At 39.7% G+C, this 26,365-nt stretch overlaps 1 protein-coding gene across 1 annotated transcript in view; it reads right to left on the bottom strand.

Moving 5' to 3' along the window:
• The window catches only part of Notum (palmitoleoyl-protein carboxylesterase notum), a 32,596-nt gene extending 6,944 nt beyond the window's left edge, over positions 1-25,652 (bottom strand). The window contains exon 1 of the mRNA XM_072004856.1: positions 24,302-25,652. Coding sequence (XP_071860957.1) covers positions 24,302-24,319 — 18 coding nt within the window. The 5' untranslated portion in view covers positions 24,320-25,652. The remainder of the gene's footprint in view (positions 1-24,301) is intronic.
• Between the last annotated feature and the right edge of the window lie 713 nt (positions 25,653-26,365).

The following is a 26,365-nucleotide window of genomic DNA, read 5'->3' as shown; positions in this document are numbered from 1 at the left end:
TTCAAATTTACAAACTTTTTATAGGAAGAAAAATACGAGTGAAAAATATAGATGGAAAAATATGGTTGAAGTGGAAATAACCCAAAGATTGTAGCCAAACTAAAGATTCAAGCAAACCGGTGATGCAACATCCTTGCAATTTAGTATCTATAGCAACTATGCAATTCGGCACGGGTTTATATTCTTAACGACAGAACGCACACGAGCGTAAAATACTGGAATCTTATGCTCGTGGATCGTTAGAAATATAAATTTGCACCTGTCAAGGATAAAAATCACGCAGCGTCACGACTATCACGAGTAGAAAATCGCAGTGTAACGTCGCGACTCGTCGCCATCGCTCGTCTAGTCGTCTGCATCGGGCTGTTAACTATAACGACTATTTCCAACCATCTCTTGAATTTCACCTATACACTAATCTTTACCTCGTTCGTAACATTCCTGAGAGACCAAGCGCAACAATTTCAAATCGGCCAATTTCCCTCCCCTTTCTTGATCCCCTCCTTTACACAAGCCTGTAATTTCTCCGTCGACAGGGATTTTCACCGTGAGGGCATAGAAAGCAATAACAACGTCGGAACGGCGCGGTAACAAACGAGCAGCAGGCCCCAGGAATAATTTAAAAGGAGGAAACGTCGTTTCTTCACGGCGCCACTCGCTCTTTCTCCTTCTTTCTCTTGCTCTCCATTACTATAGAGAATATAACTCGTGCGTTTCACCACAACCCCTCCTTCAATCTCTATCTTTCTTTCTCTTTCTCTTTTACATACGGGGTGTCCCAGTAATCATGGGACGCTCGGCAAGGTAACGATTTTACAGGAAGAAATAAATCGAAAGTACAGAATAACATTTTTTTCATACGGTACTTTGTTTTCAGCGAAATTGAATATGAAGATTTGTTTACTGTACGTGAACTTGGCTAATTGCTACCTGCGTACGAGAAAACTACCAGCAAGAGGTTATTCTTCGTGCGAAAATAAGCTAAAAATGTAAGGTAAAATTTGTCCGTTTGAAGTCAAGGGTTCGAGCGTGTTTAATTACAATTCGCCCAGCACAGCCGTGCTTACTTGATAAATTTTCAAATTTTATCTGTTTGAGAACAGACCGAGCTAGGAAAATATTGTATTCCACATTTTCGACTTATTTTCTCATGTAGAATAAACTTCTGCCAATTATTCACTCCTGCCCTGTCTGCAATGAGAAAAGTTAAAGTATACTTGACAACTTTTCAAACCCAATTTTCTTCAGAACGAAGTATCAGATTTATTTTACATTTTCAACTTATTTTCTCGTGTAAAATAGCCTCCTTGCTGATTGTTTCATAATTACCGGGATACCCTGTATAACACGCACGTGTATACAGTTGCTTTGTCTGGCTCTTTCTCTCTGTTGGTCCCAGCGTCCCAGCCCAGCAACTCTATCGCGATGTCGGCTACTTAGGATCAAGTTCCAGGTTGCAGAACGGTAGCCGACGGCGGAAACACCTCGGAAACAGAAGCTCGTTCTGGCGGCCAGAGCCAGATGAAAGGGAGCCGCCCAGCTATGGACGCTGGAAAGGAGAAACGTTGTTGCGACGCAATTATGATCGGGCATAATGGGCCGCGAACACCAGATCGGCTTTGGAGCACGTATCGAAACACACCGTTGTCGAGAAAGAACTCCTTTCAGTACGACCGTGAAGCGAAGTACATTTCGAAGATACTTTCGGCCTTATCCGAGGAAATGAAGTTGTAAATTGTACTTTTGTTTCTTTCATTACTACCATTATTGTTATTTTTATAGTAATCAGAATTTTTTTCGAAAAGACAAGATAAATTGATGAAAAAGACTTATCAAACAAAATCGCATCTTTCTCTCATAAAATTCGTTATCGAAGCTAAACCCGAATGGACACCCTAGTCGTTCACAAACCTCGCGTCGTTAATTACGCTCCAAGTGGCCTCCACTCGCCGAGGGAGAATATATCAAAGTTCCGTTAACCAAGACTAATCCGTGCCGTGTCGTCGTGGAAGCGGATGAACCAAGTCGTAAATATCATTTACACGGGACTAGGAAAGCCGGAAGGTTCGTTCATCTTCGACCTGAGCAACGTTTCACAGTTCGATGACGCTGGAAATCGCGGAAACACTCTCGCCAGTCTCACTGTAGGGAAAATTTCCCTTCTAGCGAGGAGAATCGATCCCTGCAAGGCTGGAACGCGATCGCCGTTCGCTTTCAGATGATTTTACGAGCAGGTTCTGCCCGAAGCGCCGCTGAGAAACCGCGACGAATCTGAACTTTCGGGCAGATCGTAAATAAAATTCACGAGCCCGGACCCTCCCACGCTTTGCGTAACCACTTTATTATGCTGTAAATCAAGCTGTCCGTGCGCACGAACGCCTTTTACCGACGGCTCTTTGCCTCGTGTCTCTGAAAAATTTTGTGAACAAAAAAGGGGAGCAAGAGAGAAAATCTTCACCGTTATGGTGCATTCTTTTCGCTAAAAACGATAGTGACACGTAAATTTCCGGTCGTGTCACTTTAGTTTGCTGATCCTGTGTCTACACTATTAGTTTTGGACGGTTTAGCGTGGCCGCCCGTAAACGTTACGAGCGTACGCTTATAAAAGGGTGGCGCAAGGGGTTGTAATGTTGCAGTAACATAGGTTTCAGTTTATGATTTTTAGACCTTTTTGTGCTGTTTTTCGTTGCGTGTATAAGAGTTTATTATACGACGTATTCGATATGAATAATGTGAATAATATGAATATACGATCAATTTCTTATTTGAATTTATGGATAGTTATACTGCTCTCTAAATATATGTCGGTACATATGTCTATTAATGGGAACAGAATGAAGAGCCTCGATGCAATACAGTAACTATCAATCTAACAAGACTTACAATAGCAACGCGTGTAAATAGAGATTAATGCTCGTAAGTCTCAAATATGCACGCGTTGCGATCTAAGTAACTAGAATTCACTACCATCGAATTACGACCGTTTAAAGTTTCAAACGTTTTTTAAACATCTTATTAAAATTGAAAAGTGTGAGTGAACAATTTATCAACTATGACGTATATACTACATAATAATTTGAATGACCAAGAACCATTTATCATTTATAACGTAGGTACTGTTGTAGTATCTGTATAAGATAAATGAAATTTTTACACATAATCCTAACTTGATGTCCAAGATTGAAATATTTTGTGCAAAATTCCCAACTCCAATATTATATTTTCTCAATAAAAAATTACTTAAAGGAGCTTAAAACTTTTTGTTCTCTAATTACTTCGATTAATCAGATTTTGGAAGAGATGAACGAGGCGTCGTCCGGCGATCAATTTCTGCAGGGTTGAAATACTGGTCGCCCTATAATCCACTTCCATCCCCTTTAAATTTATAATCCCCCTGGATCTACGTATAATTCGGGCCTGCATCTCAAAGAACTTGTCCCGGTGCTTATGGAAACCCTCTCTCGTCCTTCCCTTTTTCCTCTAGTTCGCCACTCTCTCTGCCTCTCTCTGACTCTACTCTGGTTGCTCCTTTTCTCTCTTGCGCAACCAGCGCATTAGAGGGTGTTCTGGGCGTGAAGGTGTCCGTCATAATTTGCCAGCCGGCGCATAATCCCCGTGACAAAGGCCGACAAAGTGACGGTTGTTACTGGCCGCCACCCTTTCTTCAGACTGCTAAGATTCCGGTAGCAGGTAAAGCGTTTAAAGATTTCGGCCATCCGAAACTCGGATAGATGAATCACGGCTCGAAGTTGAGATCTTTTGCTGATGTTCTTGTCATTTCTTTTAAGTGTTTCGTAGATGTTACGAGTATATACATTAGTAGACTGCGAATGTTTGTGCATATCGTTACGAATGCAATCAAAGAAATGGAATCTAAAAAAATATTTATGCCAGCCATTAAATACTATAAAGAGTACTCGATTTTGGATATTTCTAACGAAACAACCTCTTGTCAAAAATAAAATACCAATATTTTTATCTCGTGTATTTGAATATCAAAATATACCTTTATTATAAATAATAATTGTCTGATATTTCTTTATTTTCTAACGAAACGTATAAGTTATATATTCATTTTTTTCGTAGCTTAAAACTAAGTCTAAGCTAATCTGAACTAATACGTAATGCTTGCAGAGTAAAGAGTTATTCCTGCAAATGTTATAAAACTAAGATTTCTCTATGGGTTAGCGTTCAGAACGTCTCCTTTGAATAGAAAGAATTTAATAATCGCGCCGTATCAGACGTACGCTTCGCCAACCGACAGCTGTCGATATTCTGGGAAACCCTTTCGTTACTTCGTCCCTCGATTCCATCTATCCATATCGCCATCGAATTTCACAACGCACAAGCCGCGCGCAATCCGCTTATCGTCTTCTGCATCCTTCGTGCCAATTTCACTATCCTTTCGTGGCTCTTCTTTCAACTTCTTATCCATAAAGAATCTTTGACGCCGTACATAAATGTATGCAAAGAATTCATTTACAAAATTGAATTTTTGTATGTTCTGAAGGGAGCATCGTAAAACTGAGAAAATTCTCTTATCATATAGGAAAGCGTTATTTTATAGATACTAAGTTACATAGAAGTTTAGCATAAACGTTTCGTTAAAATTAATCAATCGCACTATTTTAAATAGATTATCTTCATTTGTCAGATAAAAAATTGACCTGCTAGTTGGGAAGTTGTTTAGAAAAGGAGCTCATAAGACTTTAGTTCTAATTTTTTAATATTATTTACGTTCGAACTAATAATCGCAATTGCTCTTAAAATACTTTGATTTTTAATATATACGAAATAAATAAAAATTTCATAATAATTAAGCCATTTGTGTTAACAAAAATCATCGAAGTCTTTGTTTCTAATCTTATAATCATTTCACTCTTAGTACTGTCCCCTGTTCGATTTCCAACTTTCACTTCAGAACGCGCTTCATATCATGAAGTTTTTCTATCTAATTTCTCCATACTTTCTACCATACATGCTCAATTCTTCAAGTTCAAGAGGCCATTTCGACTTTTCAATTTTTATTTTCAGAATGGAGTTTTTTCTCTTGAATCGATTCAAATTACCGATGGGACGTAGAATCATCGAATTTCGTTCTCAAAATCAACTTTTACGAGTCTACACTGAACCATTTTGACTCAAAAGGACACTCCGAGACCCAATATCTTCTCTTTAGTCGATTCTCTTCGTTATTCTTATAGTTTCCTATTTTCAAAATGATTCAACTATCCAACTTTTTTTTCAGAATCGAACTTTCTTCCAATCAGTTCAAATACCATCCAAACGATTTTTTCCCTCAGAACCTTAAAGCGAATCTCTTGGTCTCAAGAAAGAAGAAACATTCGAATTCTCAAAGTCCTCTCTTTACCCACCTCCTTTCGTTGGCAGTCGCTGCGCCTACGTAAACATCCCTATGTCGAACTTTACAATTTCGTTCTTCCAATCGAATCTTCTTCCTCAAATCGGCCAAACTACCATCCAAACGATCATCAAATTTCTGTCTCAAAATCAACCCTTAAGATTCTACACCGAGCCACTTGGACTCAGACACTCGAAATCCCAATTCCCTTTGTTATATGTCACGATGTCCGCGTTTCCTAGCGGCTCGATTTTTTCCAGAAGGTCGATTCGTTTCGCGGGTGCTGCGGTGGCCGGTGGTGCGTGGCATTCCATCGAATGCACGCTTACGAGCCACCGGTGCGCCTCTCTTTCTCTTTCCTCTCTCCTCTCGGTACTCCACTCGGTGGACGCGAAAACAAGTTAAAAATAGCCAGCGAGCGGATCGCGGTCGGCACCTTTGAGACCGCGGCTCGGAACCCGCAACAGTCGTTGATCGTTCGCATCGTGTTTCGTCGTCCGGATGTTGATGATGATGGTGAGAGACCGTCTCGTTACCATTACGAGGGCCGCTCACGCAGCCGGCTAACACGCACCGCAAACCTCGCATTACCATAACCGCGTGCACACAGAACCGTCCGCCGCTTCTTCGGGGCTTCCACCAAACGTAGGAGAAGGAAAAGAAGCGAAAGGTAGGAAGAGAAAGAGAGTGAAAGGGAGAGGCGAATCACCGTGGCGTGCTTTCGAGCTTACCGCGGGTTTAACGATCTTACAGCGCGACTCTTGGTGAACGCTTTTACTGCTCGGAGACCTGTTAGCTGCTCTACTAAGATTGACTGCAATTGTCAGCCGCCTTTAGCATCCCCTTTCGCCGGGCGCGCAACTTCAGCTCCCCCAGGGGGAGGTTTAACGTCGTTTGCTCGCGTTTCTATTAAGCCGTCTCGCAATTTCTACATCCTATGTATTCCGGCTTATTAAAATATTTAACTAGAAACTTGGCTTTACTACTGTTGTGTTGAATTATGAAATATCAGAAATTGCCGTAAACTGACGGGCTGCAAGCAGATTGAAATTATATATTTAATTTGTAAATTTTTTGGATAAATTTCATTCGTATTTAATTGAATTTATGAAAGATCAAGTAAGATGAAAGGTCTTTACGTATTAGAATAATTTTGTACACTACTGTTACGTGTTTTAAGATTATAAATTGGCACACAAATCATTTGAAGCGTTACGGGGAATATATGTGTCGCAATGTTGAACGAATTAATGAGAAAAAGAATAATCGTATAGTACAATGTTGCATTTCCTATGTTGATTCACGGCAGTAGATAAGCCGTATCGGTGGAATGATTCATGCCATGCTTAGCTGTTCGGTCTACAATTAATGAATGGATGCGATAATTGCAGCAGCAGCGGATCGAAAATTTGCAACCTAAACCGAAGATAATTTATAGGGATTCCCGATCATCTAATTCTCATTCCAAATGTACAAACGAGCATAACTTGAAGATTATTAACTGAAAAATTATCTTAGACCAAGGGTCACACCATAAATACCTGTCGCAAATTATCTCGTTCTATTAATACGATTTAAAAGATTTTAAAAAGAATTTTATATATCTTTCATCAAAATTCTCTTACCACAAATAAGAGTGGAATATCTTGTATCTCTTACTTGACTAGCTGTCGCACCCCTAACTCACGCTTTCTTGCACCATCTTAGGAAACTTTCTCCCTTTTGAATTTATGGTGTCTATGTATATATATATAACTCCTATATTGAATTTACAGTCTCATGCACTTCAACGATAAATATTCAAAAGCACTAAATGTCGTTATACCTTGTTTTGACAGCTTCAAAGTCGTTAAATTGTCGCTGACTCTTTAATATCTTTAACACTATTATCATTCTAATTTAATGCTTCTCAAGGGTGCTACAGTGGAATGAATTTTACACAAATGTTTTAGTATATGTCTTAAGAAACATGCTACTACTTAAAATATTCCTACACTTCCATCGACTACATGATTTTTTAAAAAGTTTTCCCTGTAGTTTCTTTAAATAATGAAAAGACTTCACATCATCCTCCTCACTCTTCTAGAATTGTTACTTCAACAACGATCGAATAACAAGATCCAAACTTCGATTATTAACACGCAACACGGCACGAATCACATTTTTCACGGCAACAGCAGCAAAGCAGAAGACAGGTAGCTAAGCAAAGAGAGTTTAGGCCAGGCATCCAGTCCGTCTCTAGTTCGTTCAACATCTATCCTCGTCGACAGCTCAATCGATGGAGTCGGTCGCGTATCTTCTGGCGGAAGAGCGGCGCGCCGCTTAAAGAGACCGACAACCTCACGGTGAAGAAGAAGAAGAAGAAGAGAAGCATGTGCGCGGAACATCTCAAACGCGCCGTCATCCGTGCCTGTACCAAAGATACGTTTTCAAGCGTCGATCGTGCGTTCTTCTCGACCGGACGATGAGTTTCGAGCCCTCACAGGGATGTCGATGGCCTCGTTAAGCCGAGGTTACGAGACGACGCTCGGTCCTTCTTCGAGAACGGCTGCCTCGTAACGTTCGCCAGAACTCGGAAAGCACACGACGACGATGATTTTCACGCGAAACGACCGGCAGCCGCGTACACTGCACCGGTACGCTGCATCGAGATCTCGCTACGAGATACCAGGCAGGTGCTTTCGCCAAACGCCTCCTCCATCTTTCAACTCTCCGCGAGAAGGTTTGCCGAATTGTTTTTATTATGCTCTATGTAATTGCTTGACGAGATTTTTCGAGAGAAAGTAAAACGGGTGAAAATTTAATTTCAACCTTGGTTGTTAACCGTTTGAGGAACAAACATCTTTTAATGTAACTTTTTAAATCCTCTTGAAATCCTCTTCGGTGGTTTTGTAAAGATATAAGACACTAAAATTTGAGGTCAATTTCACTGAAAACAAGTATATTCATTGTTTACTTAATCAACAACTTAGGAAGTATGCAATAAAACACACAAGGGTTAATGTATTTTACGTGCATAACTTCATTTTCTGAAAATCTGTATACCACTTACCATTAACCATTAACTTTCACACTCAGAAATATTGACACCTTCTAACTGGACTAATTTTATGGATGTTTTACGTGCCCACCTTTATGTCCAATTTATAGACATTTTTTATGATTAATCGAACGACGTCACAAACATACACCACTTATGGTAGTACGTTCCAAAAGTCGCTCGAAAACGAGGGTAAATACGCGTCGCCGCGTATACATATCCGGAACAAGGCAGAATGCCCATAGATCGAAAGGCAGAGAAAGAAAGAGCAAGCGTGCGCTCGTGTAGGAAGGGGTAGATGAGGCACGCTGTGATATCCTCAGTAATTTATGGTGAAGGACTCGAGGACGAGAAGAAGATAGAAAGAAAGAAAGACAATATCAACTGCGCTACACGTTTGAACGAGAGAGAAGTCGACGCACAACGCACGACACATAGAGAAAGTGGAAGGATAGAGGCAGATAGACCATGAACAGAACACACACAGTTTGTAGGCACTCGAAGAAGAGACGAGGAGAAAGACGAAGAAGAGGAAGAGGAAGCGAAGAGGGGGTTAGAGAGGAAGGAAGAGGGAGCAGGTGGCAAGATAGGGTATACACCAGTGGATTAAGGCGCGGAGCGGCGAGTCAAAGAGATTTTCTCCCCATCCCGTCTCGGCGGGGGCCCCTCGGCCTAACAAGGGCTGAAATATGACTGCCGCAGCCCTACCTCGCCTCGCCTTAGCCTGCCACGTCTTTGGCCGCCGTGCGCCTTTCGAACGAACCATGGAAAAGCGAATGAGATATCCGTTGCCGACTAATTTATCGGTCGCTCTTCCCTTTTGCTTCTCAGCGAGACTGGGATCAACGCACTTCCCTTGAACTTTCTCGATTTGCGTGATACCCTTTGGCCTACTTTGCACACCAACCTTTTAGACGTCTCTTAGTGATGAAAGAAAAATTGGATATTAATTGTGCCATATTTCTTCGATCGACTTCTTGGTATTAATAAATGATCTGAATATACGCGGTTATTCGTAATAATTTACGCCTACACGCCAGTCAAGTGACTGTCAGAAAGATATCTACCATATTATGAATAATGTTTATCTATTTACCATAAATAATAATAATATGATGGTTCGAAAATACAATACGATACAATACCACTGTTCCACTCAACTGCTCATTCGCGATTGCATTTTTATCTATTCGCGATCGGAGCTACACGCTAATTATCGAGCTCCGCGAAATTCGATTGTAACGATTAATTATATTTTGAAAACGATATCAAACGAAGAAATCTTCGGATTTATCGCGAAAATATGTCGCTCTTCTTTTTATCCCTTTCCGGAATAACTCGGTACTATTCCGGTTGTGATCGCAATCGCGAACAGCGCAGATTCGAAAGATGCAAGGATATCAGTGCAATTAAGGGATTGTGCAAGACATTTAGGTTCGTTTAATGGCGCGGCCGTTTGAAGCTGATGGAGTAAATGGAGGGTGTTCAAGAAAGAATACAGCGTACAGCGGTTTAATGATACGAGATAGTCAACAGAGCAGGTGGTGCTTCGTAAATGTACGCTTATAAGTTAAAGTTTAAGGAGAAAGAGGCTTTTTGTTCGGGCATATTAGAGAGCTGCGTGTTCGTTACGGAATTTGTTTTTGTTGTGAAAATGTTTACAATTCTGTAGAAACAGTGGGTTATAGAGAGATCTTTGCTCGTTGAATGTAAAATGAAGTAATCGAAATTGTACTTAATAATAAAGTAACAATAACAGTTTTCAAAAAGTTTCGTGTGACTCTCAGTAATTCGCACCAAACTGTTATTTCTTAATTATACTATGCTATTGTAGATGTCACATGCATAATACACATTCTTGCTACATGCAGCCAAGTTTCTTCATGGCACCACCGTGCATTGTATAATTAATTTATTCGTGTATTCTCCGAATCGCTCTTTATTCGCTATCGATATTGTGGCGTAAATATTCGCTTGGTCTTCGATCACACAAATTGTTGTTACCACAATAAGTACGTAGTATATTTGTGTGTAATATTTGTGTGGATATATAATCTGAAGAAAAATAGATTCGTAAAGAACAATTCTACATTCTCGATCGTATTAAGTTCTTCTGAATGGATGAAGACGAAACGATTCCTCCAAAGTAGCCAGCGCCATCCGCGATTTCGTGGCAGTTGAAAAATGTGCCAAAGAAATCGCGCGAAATTACAAGCTGCGATCGCAGTATTTTTCTACGGGACGCAATGACGATGATTACTTTGTACGCAATGACCACTCGGTGCGCTTTAAAGCCGCAATTTGCACGAGCCGCAGCTCAAAGGGTGTTTCATGCTGCGAAACCGCAGCGGCTGTCGCGATTTCCGGCCGCAGGAAATTGCCGAAATTACCAAAATCTCAACAACGTCCCGAGAAGGACGAAATATAAAGCGTTCACAGAATTGTCCTCCTTTTTTCTCTTTCTCTCTCTCATTCCAGATGAGATCTGTATGTTAAGTAGACAGTCTTTGAGTCGCTCACGATTCTCGATGCGTTTCTCTAACGCGCTTCATGGTTCATTATGCCGCGTAATCGCGAGGACATTTATATTCTACGAAGATTTCTCTGTGCTATTGTGCCATCGACCTAAATGCGCTAATTGGCTTAGCTCGTGATTCGATCGATTGTCTTCTCCTTTTTGGAGATGTATACTCAGCTTCTCGATCCTTTGAGCAACATCGATAATTAAGTCTCCGATACATAAACCGGAGTGATACTAGTCTATAAGATTGCATCTTTAATTTAGGAAATACAGAAATAGGAATTATATGTCTTCGACAAGAATAATAAAATACTTTTAGGAAACTCTTATTTGAACCTTAGTAATTGGAAGGTTTCACTGTGAATGTTATTGTGTTGCAGGAAAACAATGAATTATCTTATCTCTTCTTTTCTACAATAATACATATCTGATTCTACATGGAGATTTTTTTAATGTCTCCCCTTCTATCTCTATGCACTTGTTACTTCCGTATTATAGAATTCCCGATTGTATTCTAATTATTTCACTGATACATGTGTCGTCTTTTCTGACACAATTCTTCTACGTTGCTGATTATGGAAAAGTACATTACACCGTTAGGGTGCCCTCAAACTATCAAAATATATCGCTAATATTTCAAAGTTTTCAACTAAAAGGATCAATACGTATCGTCGATACAACCGTCAATATTGTACATAATTGTCGATATAATATGAATTCCCCTTTACATCATCGAGACAATTCTTACTTCCCCAACATAATGCCTTCACATCCCACACTAGTGTTCCATCCGCTTGCCAAAAATCAAGATAAGGTTCATAAAAATATAAAAACTATGGTGCACAGAAGAATCCTATCGGGTACTAATAGTGTGCAAAGTAATCGGGAGCGTGTGGTGATTGCACGGTGGTCGTGACTGTCGGTTACGGTGGTAGAGGATGGTGGTGGCATTGGTGGCGCTGGCTCGGCCACTGCTAGCGGTGCTAGTGGCCGTGATGGCAATGGTAGCGGTGGTCCATCGGAGTAAATATATTGGATGGTGGTAGGATTGGTGGCGGTGTCTTCCGCTCTCTACTTGAGCCGCGTGCCCGCTCGCTCGTTCACGCCCGAGGTGCGCCTTTGATGTGCCGCCTACACCGCGTTCTTGCTAACTCTCGCGCCGCCAACCGCGCCGGATTCTGTTTTTCTTCCCTGGCAAAAATATTCCACCGTCTTCCTCTTCGTTTCTCATCCACTTTCCACAATTCCTTCTTCCTTCCTCTTTATACCAGTTGGCGGCAAGCCTAGCGTATATACACGTTCGCACTCTTACATCCTTTTGCTCGTCTCTACCCCTTCCTCCAGCTCGGTCTTCTTGCTTTTTCTGTCGTTATTCCTCCGGCCGGTTGCTCGTAGCCGGTAATAAACGAGAGTCGGAAAAATCGCGAACAGAAGGAGAACCGTCCGACGACGATGGCCTTGATTCGGAGGCGAAACGGAGGATCGATTATCGCCGGTCGTTTGAGGAATCGACCGCAGCGGAAATGACGTTTTTGCGAACGCGGGACCTTCTCTTTCCTCGAGTAGTACACACATAGGCTTCTCTTCGCGTTTGCGTGCGAATACCAGGCGGATTTGAAATCAAAACTTCCCTAAGAAGAGTTGCGTTTGAAGTTTATTCTACGAAGAAATTCAATTTCAATTTGGATATTAATTTAAATTTAGATTTTAGATAGGAATTTTATTACTGTTCTTGATAAGTAAGATTCGTTACGTATAACAAAGTTGTTTGGTACGATCAATTGTTACTAAGAAGAGTACCAATTGTTAAGAAATTGTTCGATGTTGACTTCTACATGTTTCTTCAATCGTTTTATTCCTATTAATAAACGAGATACGTACTAATATATAGTCATTCATAAATATCTTCGTACATCTGAAGAGCAAAAAAAAAAAAAAAAAAATAAAAATTTTCGCGATAAAATTAGTACAAAATTCTACATTGTACATCTTGTACATTGTATATCTTCGCAGTGAAATTTGTTTAAATGTATTTTATCCCTGCTGTTCTTCTCGCTTCTTTTTCTTGTTTGTATCTCTTCAAATACCTTTTTTTCTTTGAATACTTTATTCGTACGGAGCACAAAATATACAGAAGGTAATAAAATTATACTAAATCAAATATTTAAACTCCATCCGTATTTTAATAGTGTCTATTAAATTCTACCGTCTCAAGTTATACAGACCCGACATCCTACTTGAATTGCTATCCTTAGGAAGGATAATAAAAATAGCCCTGTTATAAAATATACGAAGACTTTCCTGACTTACCGTGCCGTAATTTATATCCTACTGAAAAATGGACAGCACGTCAGTTTTCCAACGTCGTGTTACGAAAACGACGTGGAACAAAGAGGCATCGAACGTGGCCATGAGGCGAGTTAGATGAAATCGAACCCAACGTAGTAGCAGTTGCGTAGGCCAATCATTTTACGGGGGCTTATTTCGATGATCTATCTCTCTCCTTGTTTTGTGTTCTCTCTCCGTTCCCCCGCTCACGGACATTCTTCACGCGTGCTCGGTCCGCACGCGGATCCTTTTGCTGCATCCTTACGCTTTCCGGAAGCCCCTACAAACTTCGGCGCACTTCAAAGGTTCTCTTGGCGTTGATCAGCGCTCCGCCGTACAAATCGATAATGCGATTCATAGTTGCTCCGTGACGAAGTTTCGCTGTAGCCTTTTGTAACGTGGACACAGAGCCTCCGGGGACCTGATAGTCCTGCCTGTTCAACTTTACCGCTCTCCAAAAACGAAATTCTTATTTGATTCGCGTAGATCGACCTATATCACCCAACTACATATATACGTAAATACGAGCGTTGTGAAATTATATATTTTAGTTTGAATGCCGATTTATTTATAGGATTTTTCGTTTTTATTGATTCGTGGCTAAATTTTTGAGAGAATGGTTATCCAAAATTATAGAATTCATTTCGCTTCGCATGATGATTTCTTTAAAAGATGTTAGCATAGAATGTTAAGCACTTTGTGGTTTTAATAAGTTTGTGATTAAATTTTCAATATTTCTATATTACTGTATTTCTGTATAATTAGTTACAGGTGTCCTGCGATGTTCCAATTATTTCCAAAATTTTTCGTTTGCCCTTACTCAAAGAGTGATAAACAATTTGTCGAATTTCGAAGTGAATCTTCGCCTCGATTTAGCAGGTTCATCGTCACAAAGAAGCAGAAGCAATTCTCCAGAGCTCCATCGAGTCAAAGGGCTTTTGAGGGGGCGCCTCAACAAATTTGCAAACGGTTAGCGAGGGCACGCGTATTTATTCAGCCGTTCGTCTCTTTTTACTTCCTCAAAGACAGCGTCACTACCGCTTTTCTGACCAGTCGCTTCCTTTGATTCTTTCTATCGGTTCCCTTTTCCTTCTTTGTTCGCTACTCGTCTCCTTCTTGCCGCTTCCCTCTTACTTCCTCCTTAGGGTCATTTTCTTTCTATTTCGATCATTTTTTGTTCTTTTTTTTTATTTAACCTTTTTTTATCGTTTGTCGTATATCTGTAACCTTCTTTATATGTAGTGACGAATAAAAGTATCGGTACAGACCAAAGTTTCCCATAAAATACTGTACATACCTATAGAACATGTAATTCTTCACGCAAATTTTTTCTAACGTTATTGTACATATATATACTTCTCTAAAGATGATATAAATTTTTTGTCATTCCTTTAAAACATTTATTATATATATCACTGCTTTTCCATTACAATAAAAAGTAAAAGACTTCGTTCTCTACGTTATCCCTTTGTGTCTACTTTTTTGGTTAACGATTCGATCGACTGAAATATACCTACTGTTGCTCTTTTTCTAGTTTCAAGTTAATCCTTCTGATTTAGTACTCCTTGATTTTTATCTTTTTATGACTTTTATCTTTGCCTTCTATCATCTATCCACTATCCCTCTTCTTTATTCTGTCAAACCTTCAACCTGTTACATCCTGTATCTCCTTCGACCCTTATCAAATCCACGAATCCTCCACCTAATCCTTTTTCTTTTCTGTATCTCCCAATCCTCAGCATCTTCTGTCAAACCTTCAATCCTTTGCCCTCTATCAGCCTCCCTTTCTCTCTCATTAAATTCACCAATTCTGAATCTCACCTTCGTCTCTCATCCATTCCTGCCTCATCAAACTTTCACTTTCTGAATTCACCTTTTCCATATCCACATACACATCCTATCTTTCACTCTTTCCTTTCCTAATTTTCCTTTCTCCTTAAAACCCATTTAGTTCCATCCTCGAGAAATCTTTATCATCCTCAGCAAAGCTTTATTCGAGCAGCAATATCTACATATGTGCACCAATCCAATGATCCTCAAGAAAACCGTACTGTTTATGGGATGTCCTAATATTTACCATCCCCTTGCTTCCAAGTGTATCAAATCTCTTTGTCCTTCGATGGGCCCGTCACTGTGCACCACCGTCTACCACCCCCGCCCTATCTTAACTCTCTTTCTTCGTCCATTCGTGGCTCGCTCGTTGTTCGTACACCCGTGTATATCGGTCTGTGGCGCACAGTCGGTTCACCGAGTACGCGGAACAAAGAGGAACAGAGGCGAACAAGAAGGACAGAGAAGGAGCGTTTGATCTCACCGCCAAGGCAGATCGGCAAAAGGCCTTTTTCTGCGGGCCCTGAGAGAGCTTCAAGCCGACCTCAAAGACTTGACTGATGACTTGCGGCCACGACGACTCCGCGCGCATGGCTCTGGTCCCGCGAACCAGCGCTGGGACAAACCGACAGTTCAAGGGAGAAGAGGAGAGGAACATGTCGAGAAAGACGAACGAATGCAGCAAATAAGTAGAGGAGGATGGTCCACGTACGGCTTGCTGTTCTAGCGACGAACGCCGATTTCCTGCGAACGACGCGTGCCTACTCGCGTGTCCAACGAAGATTTGGGATTCCCTCGCTGGACACGGAACTCCGATGCTCCGACTCCAAGACTGGGTTACCCTCGCATCGATTCAACCATGCTCGAATCGTGCTTCGTTGGTTTCACGGTTTACGTTTCAGGTGGTTGTAATGAAGTTCGTTCGGTGAGATTGAATTTTTGAAGGTTATTGGTGAGACGAATTTGTCGAGAAAAAGTAGTACTTTCTTTTAGAGATGCTTTGGGTTAGGTTCGTGAAAATATAAAAATATTTATCGTATTAGGAGGATTTGAGAAATGGAGTGAAATTTTACAAAGACGGGAATATTAAAAAAAAAAAAAAAAAAATCAGGAGTTTACTAGATAAACACCCTTCTTCAATCATAGTTGCTACGGTACATTTCTGAACAAGAATTAAGAATTAAATTTAGGAGCAACATTTTTCATATGAATACAAATCAATCTTAGTCAAAACCATCCCCAAAAATCACCAAGTCATCCATAAAACAAATATACATCATCAAAACAACCTATATATGTGTATATATAATATATATATATATAGGTATAGGTATAGCTATATAGCACCAAGCAAATATATATCAACCGCAGGATCGACGTATCCTACCAGGAAGCAAGACCCGCGATTTCATCCTGGCGTCATTGTCCCGGCTACCATGGTGCTTACATAACGAACCGAGAACCATCAATTACGTCTTGCATAAAGCGGCGCTCGCCACGCAACAGCACTCTGCTCCGAGTCCGGTGACGCGAATAAATCGTCTATTGGCCCAGAAAAATCCGTCCGTGTCACACTTTTCATCGTCCAACCGGAAACCGGAACCCTCTGTGTTTCACTCGATCCACAGAATGATTAGTCGAAAATTTTACATTGACTGTCAATAGGTCAGTAACAATACCAAAAGGAATAAGTAGCCACAGTGTATATTTTTGTTTACTATAATATGATAATACGTGATGATCTAGATTTTATATGAATAGTAAACGAGACGTATTAAACGTTGTTTGTAAAATATGCTATGTAAGTTAATTAAGATTTGTAAAGCATAATGGTGATATGGAAAATACAATAGAACAATCTGTTCAGTAGTTCAAAAAAAAGATATGAAATTTTAAAAAATTCGAATTCTTTTCACTGAAAAATTCATCTTTAATTCCTCATATTTACTGCTTCATTTTAATTCGTTGATCTACTAGATTATTTTTTAATTAGTCACAGATATACTGCGGTAGTCTGTATGTAAATAGAACTGATAAACTGTAAATAGAACTCACAAACGTCCATATAATTACTATTCATACGATGTCCACTCGTTTTTCTCATTAACTATTACATTAAGTTTACATAATAAGTACTCATGTTCAAATAAGCAGATTCAATCGGCAAAAGCTCAGTTAACCGGATATTAACTAACACCTGGTTCGTATGAATGAAATTCTACTGTGCAAATATTTTCCAAATTTCCCTCTAAACGTAACCCAGAACCTTTTACCACCGTTTTCTTCATAAACTCGATCAACCAGTCAAAAATTGATAGTTGATAGGGTAGTAATGGTATCTAGCAGACAGAGTACCTGTAGTGTATGATCTCAGTGCACGTGATCATTGGAAAACGAAGCACGGGCGAGCAACTAACAAGGAAGAGACGACAGAAAGGAAGAAAGAGAAAGGCGGAAAGGAAAAAAGAGAAAGGGAGCATCGGGGGCTAGTCAGGTCAGCGTCGCCGACGGCTGGCTGGGCTGTGGGGTATACGAGGAAGAGGAGCGTTGTTCTTGGGCCCGCCGTTCGGAGGGGATGGCTCGGAGGAGAGAGACTGTCGGCTCCTTTGAAGTCGGTCGGTACCGTGTGTAATTAGGCCGCCGCTCCCCACCCCGCCCTCAGCCTCTGATCTCGCCGCGCTGTGTCGCTAATTGCTCACCGCCCCACGGCAGAAGCGTCGTCGTTGTCGTCATCGTTATCCTCGTCCAATTCTACGTCAGGTACCAACGTCGTTGTCGTTGTCGTCATTGCCGCCGCCGTCGCCGTCGCCGTCGCCGTCGTAGTTGAGGAAGAGTCGTCATGGGGTCGTTGTTGATTTGGGTTTGTCGAGTCCTCTTAAAGTGTAACGAACTAGACAACCTGCCCCGTCTAAACTAAACATCAACGTGGACGTGTGCTAATTCCTAGCCAGGGGCTACACACCAGGTAGATCTCGAGTTGGACGAGCTTCGGTAGCCAAGCATAAACGATGCGATCCAGAAGGTTTCTCGTTGCCCCAGGACCACGTTCTATATGCCTCTATAGGATGGGGGTGCTATATAGAATCGTGTTAAGGATTTTGGAAAGTTTGGAAGTTGTATTTGAGAAGTGGTATTGAAGGTTTGCTTTCTGGCATTGAGTTTTCAATTTTAATGAAGTTTTTAGTGCGATGTCTTAAACTCTTGTATACTTTGTTCTTTGTTTACTTTTGTAGTTTTCTTAGGAGACTTCCGCTTTTCGCTGACGTAACTGTAGCTTCATTAGGGGTTGAACGATATACGTTGGTACTGAATAACGTCGAAACACATGCTATACCTTTTCAAGGTTTTATGGATTTGTACCCCGGAAGCCTTAATTTTCATAATCGACATTTTATTGGTAATTGAGTTTAATTCAATATTTGCTTTTTTCTTAGTTCGGTTATTTTAGTTTCGTAACATTTTTACAATGGATCCGTTTATGCGAATCTGCTAGGAGTCAAGTAATTTATGTACCTGATAAGAACTCGTCGTAAGAATTCTTGTTCGAGTAAATCGTTTCAATCAACAAGTAGGAACCAGAAATTCATTTAGTCAGACACTAACTTAAATTTCCTTCACATAGATAGAGCTCACATAAACAAAGTTCTAATACAAATTACTCAATTTTTTAAAAATCTCTTTTAAGTTTCTTCTTTCCATTTATTTCCTTACTATTTTTACTCGTTTCTTCTTCTACCTTTTTTCCAGTATTAAATACAAAATCCTCTTGTTTGGAAACAACCTGCGCAATTTTCGTTAAACATACAGTTAGAATTCTTTGCGAGCCTATCTAACACCACTGCTCCCATTTTTGACGTTCACATTCCGGCTGCAGCAATCTGCCGGCTTGGAAAAACGTGCGACCGCTAATTCACCGTCTTACAACTAGACAATGACTCGGTATTCAGGACATTCCGGACATTCGGTTGAACGTGGAAAGACACGCGGAACCACTGAGAGTTTGTTGCGAAAACCGGAGATGTTTTAAACCCAATAAATTATGACAAGCAATCGAACAATATGAATATATCTACTAAGAATGAGAGTATTACGAGTTTCGCAGACCACAAGTTAATTCTTCGGTAGGAGTAAAGCTCGAGGAGAGAGAACGTTTTCTGTCGAGAATATAATCGAATGAATTAATCAGTGATTCATACGATTACAATCGCGAGACTGTAATTTGTTTCGTCGGTGTTCTTTAATTTGAAACATAGTAATGGAAGCAGATCTAGATAACGGAGGTATACGCTGATGTAATGAGTTAAAAACGTACCTTTACGTAATTAAGATCGGTAATTATTGCTATGAAATGTAATAAGCCTACGTAATTTATAACGTACGCTTCTTTTAATATTTTCCACTTTTCTTCCATTACTGGCAATAAAATCATATTAAGTATACTATGTGTCTTAACCAAATATATTTGAACTATCAAAAATTTGATCGATAAATCATTCAATAACAAAGTATCTTGGACGTTGTATTTTTCTATAAATGTCAGATAGAAAAATCCGAAACGACAGCTTTTACGGCCTTTTTTTAGGTAGATTGATGGTTTGTTTTCATCTTTATGGAACTTCCTGACAGAAAAAATATTCCATACTGTGTGTTGCAAGAATATCCTAACAAAAATAAAAAAGTTATAAAATTCAACCGCAATGAAATAAACGAACTATCCGATAAATAGAAAATAATCATAGGTAACGGTTAATATTACACTGAAGACTAATTACTAGAAACTTCGGTTAAACAATATAATTATTTCTATGCAAACGACGAAAATGACAGATCTTTTCGATTATTCGACCCATTACATTAAAAAAAATTGAAAGTTTATTTTTAGTTGCTACTGTAGGATTTTGGAATACTCCTAACAGTACAAATATTGTTATAACTATGTTATTCGATAATACGCGGTATTAAATAATCCTTATAATCCTCTATTAAGTCAAATCTTAACACCATAAGTTATATTGTAAGTTTAAATGTCTTATTGAGATACCTTAGAGTTTCATTTAACTTAACCCATTCCCATTTCACTGTAACGGCTGATAAAGCAATCTATATCAGTCAAGGGTTAACAAAATAGCCACCGGAATTTCTTTGATCGACTAAAATTTTCAAATCAGACTCTTATTGTTAGAAAATCAGTTCAAAGTAGAAACACTTCTCGACAATTCACCGAAACGTACAAAACGCTACAACAACGATGGAGCATCTTTCTGCGAGCTAACCGAAAAGACACACAGAGATTCAACCGCAAATCTAACCGAAAATCCAGCTTTGGTGAATCGAAACAAAACGTTTCGACGCAAATGCAGTGGAAAGGCGAATAGATAAGAGATAGAAGAGCTTAACGAGCGGAGGAAACGAGAAAGCAGTCGCAATGGGCGAGTCGGAGAAAGGGGAGAATCGATGCAAAGACTATGCATGGCGCGCGAGATCACAAACGGAATCTCGATGTAAACATGCTTAAACTGTAATCTCTGCCTTTCGGCTCTTTCTCTCGTCGGAGTTGTACTTGTTGCACGTCTACTCTTTGATGTCGGTCATGCACTGCTCGAAATCAATTTAGACTCATTAACGGGGCTTGAACACAGTGCCAAAGGATATCCGAGCAAACATCGCGTGCCATTAACCTTGCCTCCTTTAGCAGGTGCCGCGGAGTCCTCCTTCTCGACTTCCTTTTGTTTTTCGCGAGCGTTTTCGATCCCCTATTTTGGGAGACACGCGTTGCACACCAACCAGACTACAGATTCTCTTTTTCAGGTATCTTGGATACGATGCAGCGGGAATTTCGTCGATTTGAGATCGATTGGAAAGATCATGGCTAGAGCGCGGATTTTTATGCACATGTGGAGAATTGAAAAGTGTAATTATTAGAGTGCAGATTTTTATGAATTTATGAAAAATCTAAGGGCGCAAAAATGCACAGAATACACATAAAATGCAAGAATACAGAAAATGTAGAAAATAGAGAACTCGTTATAATATTTAACAGATAAAATGATTTCTTGGATTCTATTTCCTTGAGAATGTTTATAAAAATATTAGTATAAATATTCTCAGTCTGGTAATGATACACAGGGATGCGTATGATATACAAAAGCATATAAAATAAGATATAGTAGTCGATACAGCGAGGATCGGATAAAATTTAGGGGTGAGTTTTTGAAGTTTAATGTCTTTCGGGTAATTTTTAAACGATTATCGACGAACGATGTTTCGGATTTTTCGCTTTAAACGAACGATCTTCTTTTAAAGACGGTTCAAAGATCTGAAGATTAGACTTCAAAGCTCGGTAAGAAATTCTTTTACCGGATGACGCATGTTTTCTCGTTCAAAGCAGATTTTTCTGTTCATTGAACGAGTGTTCGAAACTTGATACTGAGCAGACGATTTCCCTTGAGATCAAATAACCCGACGTGCTTTTGGAGCCATTGGTAACAGAGAAGGACGACTCAATGACAATTTAAATATAAATAATTATAAAATTCCATTATCAAGATTACTTTTCCGAATACAAGTAGAAAGTTCAAAATACATAGATAGGGAATTTTAAATCAAACCAGCGGTCCTCTTGCGCACAATTTAACTAATATCAGTGGTGAAATCTTCACCACTGAATTTTCTAATTTGCAAGTCTCCTGATTACCATATTTGACACATAATTACAACAATACAAACTCCAACATGTACCAGCTCAATCCCCTAATATTATTGTCCCATAAATTACGTGTGCGCGAGAACTCAGTTCTCTAAACAACCAGGGACGAACCATTCCTCAAGTTGCGACCTCTATCCACTTAATCCTCCCGAGAAGATTTCACGGAAGTAGCAAAGTTCTCTCCTCAAGTCAACAGCCACGTTCGCAATAAATTACAATGTCTTGCCCCTTTGAGGCGCAACGAAATGTCACGAGCATCGGACGGCTCGTGGAATCTGAACGTAATTAATCGAGGGATAAAAAAGAAAGAAAGTGGAGAGGACGGTAGAGTTTTGGCGCCACGTATCCAATGGCGCAACCAAAGACACCAGCGTGCATCCCATGGGCATGGGCAAAGAACAGCCATAAATTTAGGCGAGTCGTTCGTTCTCGCGGTTTGTCGCATACGTCTCGATTCGCGAGCGTGATTTATTATGTGTTCGAGGATCGCGTGCGGTCTCGTTCCAGACGCATGTGCCGCCCCCGGTTGGAACTTCGACGTCGGACTCGAGGAAGTCCAACAATCTCGACGGCTCTTTGCTCTTAAATCTAGCGGAAGAAATTTCAGCGTGTTCTGAATTTAATTAGCCTGCTGCGAAGATATCTTATATCTCTGGCTACCGTGGTCTCAACATTCTGCTCTTATTCTGTTTGACAATTGAGTCTGCCAGAAACCAAACTGATCAGCTATAAATTTTAAACCAGTAAAGTGTATACCAAACATATCGAAGTGGAAGATATATGAAAAGACATATAATGGACAGAGAAATTCAAGCTTTTATCCATTGTTTTATTCGGGAAAAAGTACATTGTTGTCAATTTATAACATTTCTAGTTTGGTCGATAAATTTTTAATTTTGAGCGCAGGAAAGATTTAGAAGTGAATGAAGTGGATTTTAAAAAATGGAACAATCTTTCCATTGGTGTCAGAGATCAAGTTAACCAATACTACTGCTATACATTTTACTGTTTTATCTTTTTTATCACAACACTACGGATATTTATACAAATTTATGTTTTAATGTATTACATAATTTAAGAAACCTGTTTCATCTACTAAATGATTGTATCATGACAAACACTTTAATTCGCACATTTTACATATTTTTCCATATTACTACATGATGTTCATCAATTATATTAATCCTTTGAAATAATATATTGTATCCTCTAAAAAGGACAGTATCATTAAAAATTTATAATTAAAGGAACATTTATTCAATAATTAAAACTACAATAAAATTAAAACCACAGTCCTCTTAAGTTCCCAACACAGCAGTACTTTGTTATTTTAAATATCATTCACAAGAAATTGTGTGAGAACATGGAACTCGATCCGATTAAGTGATACCAAGTAACAGTGGCAACTTCAAACAGATTGCAACCGAAAAGAAAACAAAAAAAAAAAAAAAGGAAAAAAAATAGGGATTGCGGGGGCGGTCGAAACAAAGAAGAAGTATCTGGAGGGTTAGGGGCACGCTGGCAAAAGTCAAATAAACCCTGGATGACCGGAAATTTCGTGAAAGCCAGAGGTTCAAAAGCTTTTGTTAAATCGTACTTAAAAGTTAAAACTCGGAAGCGTAGGCAAAGGACCTGACCAGACGTTGGAGCAGGTTGGGGGTGTACAATGAAGGGAGAAGTATAACAGGGGACCGTGAAAGTTGGAGATGATCAAAGAGCGTTAGAAGAAAATCGGGTTGTCTTGCCGCTACCTGTTTTACGCTTACACATACACATCAACCTTTTCGTTGGCATAAAATAGAAACAGCATGGGAATCTACTGGTTCTTAACAACGCGCATTGCTCTTCATCACTCTCTCCCGTTTTTCGATTTGTTTATGTATTCATGGACTTTATAACATTCGTTGATTACATGTCATTTATATGGTTTTTGCTTTACTTTGAATATATAATATGTTTTTGCATATTATGCGCATTTTATAGAAATTTGTTTTCTTTCAATCTCACATAAGTGTATAAATAATCATAGTTTAATTATAAATAAGATTATCTTTTTCAACTCTTTTATTGCATGTACGAGAAAATCTATATATAAACGTAACGTTTTTTGTGTTGTATTTATTATCACGAATGTATCTAATCTAGATGACAAGAAAAATACACGTTTTTAAATTGTTGCTTGCCATACTATTATTCTGTACCAATGAATTTTTTGAAGATATTTTAGTATTAAAATTATCGTTAATATTTTCAAATTGTTCCTCGTTTCTGTTACAATGAAAATCTTTGCAAAGAGTTTTACTTTTCTTTCTCGTTAACTTTAAAGAAGTTCCACGAACGTTTCATCAAATACTTACAGTAAGAAATAACAGTTAACTCTCGATCCTACAATACAATATCTTTATACGATTTAGAAAAACGTATTACTCCAAAAACACAACGAACTGTCAAAAGAAAACGTCTTACGCTTCTCAAACAAGCGTTAAAAGCATCAAGAGAAAGCTTTAAACTCACCTGCAGCTCCATTCTCATCTTCTCGTTGCTCAGTTCCGGGTGTTCGTCGATCGTCAGTACTCCAATGCCACTCAGGAAGCTTCCCAGAGTAAACCAACTTCAACTTCCTGATCACCCTTCGATCATCTTCACCCTCTGCATCTCTCTTCGTGACAATGCTTCACAAGCCAAAAACACCACGATAATTCGTCATACTGTCATCAACGTGACAAAAACCTCGATTCCTCTCTATAATAATCGATGTCCGACGTGACATTCGACACGAGTCAATGTATATCCGCTCGATGATATGTTCCATGCGAAAGAATACTGTTGGAAAAGATGAAAGAAAAAACTTGCTCGTTTTCTGTCGAAGCGGAGTGCAAAGACCACGTGGTGGCAGAACGCGTGAAAATGCTCGGTCCGGCTCGAACCGGTCTGCTCGATACACGTCCTCGTTGACGGTTCGCGGCGAACTGCCGCCACTTTTCGCTTCACACGCTTCCTCTTCTCTTCTCCTTCTTCGTTCCTTCCTGCGGGCCGAGCCCTTCTTCCGAGTCACGAGGAGAGTCGGTGCGCGCACGTGCCGGCCACGGCCGAGGAACAGCGACCGACACCTCCTCTTCTTCGCGCTTCACCCTTTCTCTCGTTCGCCGTTTGCCTCTCTTCTTGTTCGTCGGCCGCTTTGTTGCTGCCGGCCTCTTCTTGCTCTTTTGCCGCTTGTTTGTTGTGGGTGTTTTCTTTGACGGCTGCGTCCGCGCCGCTCTTTTTCAGACCCGGAAGACCACAGCCCGGGGGAAGATTAATTGACGGGGGATTTTTAGGGGAGGAACCTTCTGTCCCTTTTCATCTATCCTTACGTCTCTTTTTATCCCCTGATCCTTCGCGTCGCCACCTCTATTGTACTCTTTATTCCTCAGATTTTACCTCCGTGCTTTCCACCAAACGGGAATTTGATTGACAGCACACATGGGAGATGTATGATGACACTATCATTCCTCGCAATGTCATAGGATTTTGATGACAATTTACGGTTACCTTGAGATAACTTTTAGTATATTTTTGTTAATTTCTATTGGCGGGAGATATTATTTGGTAAGTAGATTTTTGGAGATTCTTTTTCTATATTTTACAATATTTCCAGAGGGTGGTTCGTTCATTTGTAGATACGTACTATGAATTATTCTGGGAAATTTTGTTTCATGTAACTTCTTAATGAATATTCTATATAATGTTGTCTACTACCAGTTAATAATTTTTATTCTTCCATACCACAGTGTACATAATTTGCTCCCTTTAAAGTTTCAAAATTCTTTTCGTAAAAAATTCTGTTCTTCCGCAACCTTCGATACTCTCAATCTTCCTGGATACTTTCTTTCCAAGAGTTGCCAATTTTTTTTTTTTTTTTTTTTTCTAAATATACCTGCTATGACACTATTTACTCTTTGACAGATAAATTTAAGTCTACTTCGGTTTACCGTTGTTCGGATAACACATACGAAGGTGGCTCTCGTGAACTGGAAGATCGAAAGATCCACGCGGTATCTAATTGTAAGTTTCAAGGACTTCACGTGACTCTCAGGTACGGGTATACTACTCCGAATGGTTGGAGGTTCCTTGCACCATCGGAGCTTGGCACTGACTGACAATCGGGCCAGGTTAAACCGCGCGAAGTAACCAGACAACAGTGTCGGTGCGGAAGGGCAGGGGAAGGCATCGAGTCACAGAGAATCGGCTGGAGAGGGATAAGGGAGGGGCGATGGAGACGATTTCACGTGGAGGGTTGTTTTGATTAGGAAATTTCGCTATGGTAATTGTTGCCCTTTGAATAGTATAGATTCGTCGTTAGAATTTAACTATGCAGACAAACAGTAGCTTTGAATGCTCGTAAACATTTTGCGTCTTGACTTGGTATAAAGTTACAGTATGCATGTATAATTATTTAGACAAAGCGTTTTGTGAAATTTTGTTGAATTACATTAGTTTATTTTATACTGATTTTATACTGATCTTTCGACCATTTACATTTTGCAACCATATTTAGTAATACGTAGTAGCATTATAAAGCAAACGTGTCACTCACTG

The sequence above is a fragment of the Bombus fervidus genome, chromosome 6 (assembly GCF_041682495.2).
Source record: "Bombus fervidus isolate BK054 chromosome 6, iyBomFerv1, whole genome shotgun sequence".
NCBI classification, from domain to species: domain Eukaryota; kingdom Metazoa; phylum Arthropoda; class Insecta; order Hymenoptera; family Apidae; genus Bombus; species Bombus fervidus.
Note: the sequence above shows the minus strand (reverse complement) of the source record. Positions and strands in the feature narration are given on the sequence as shown.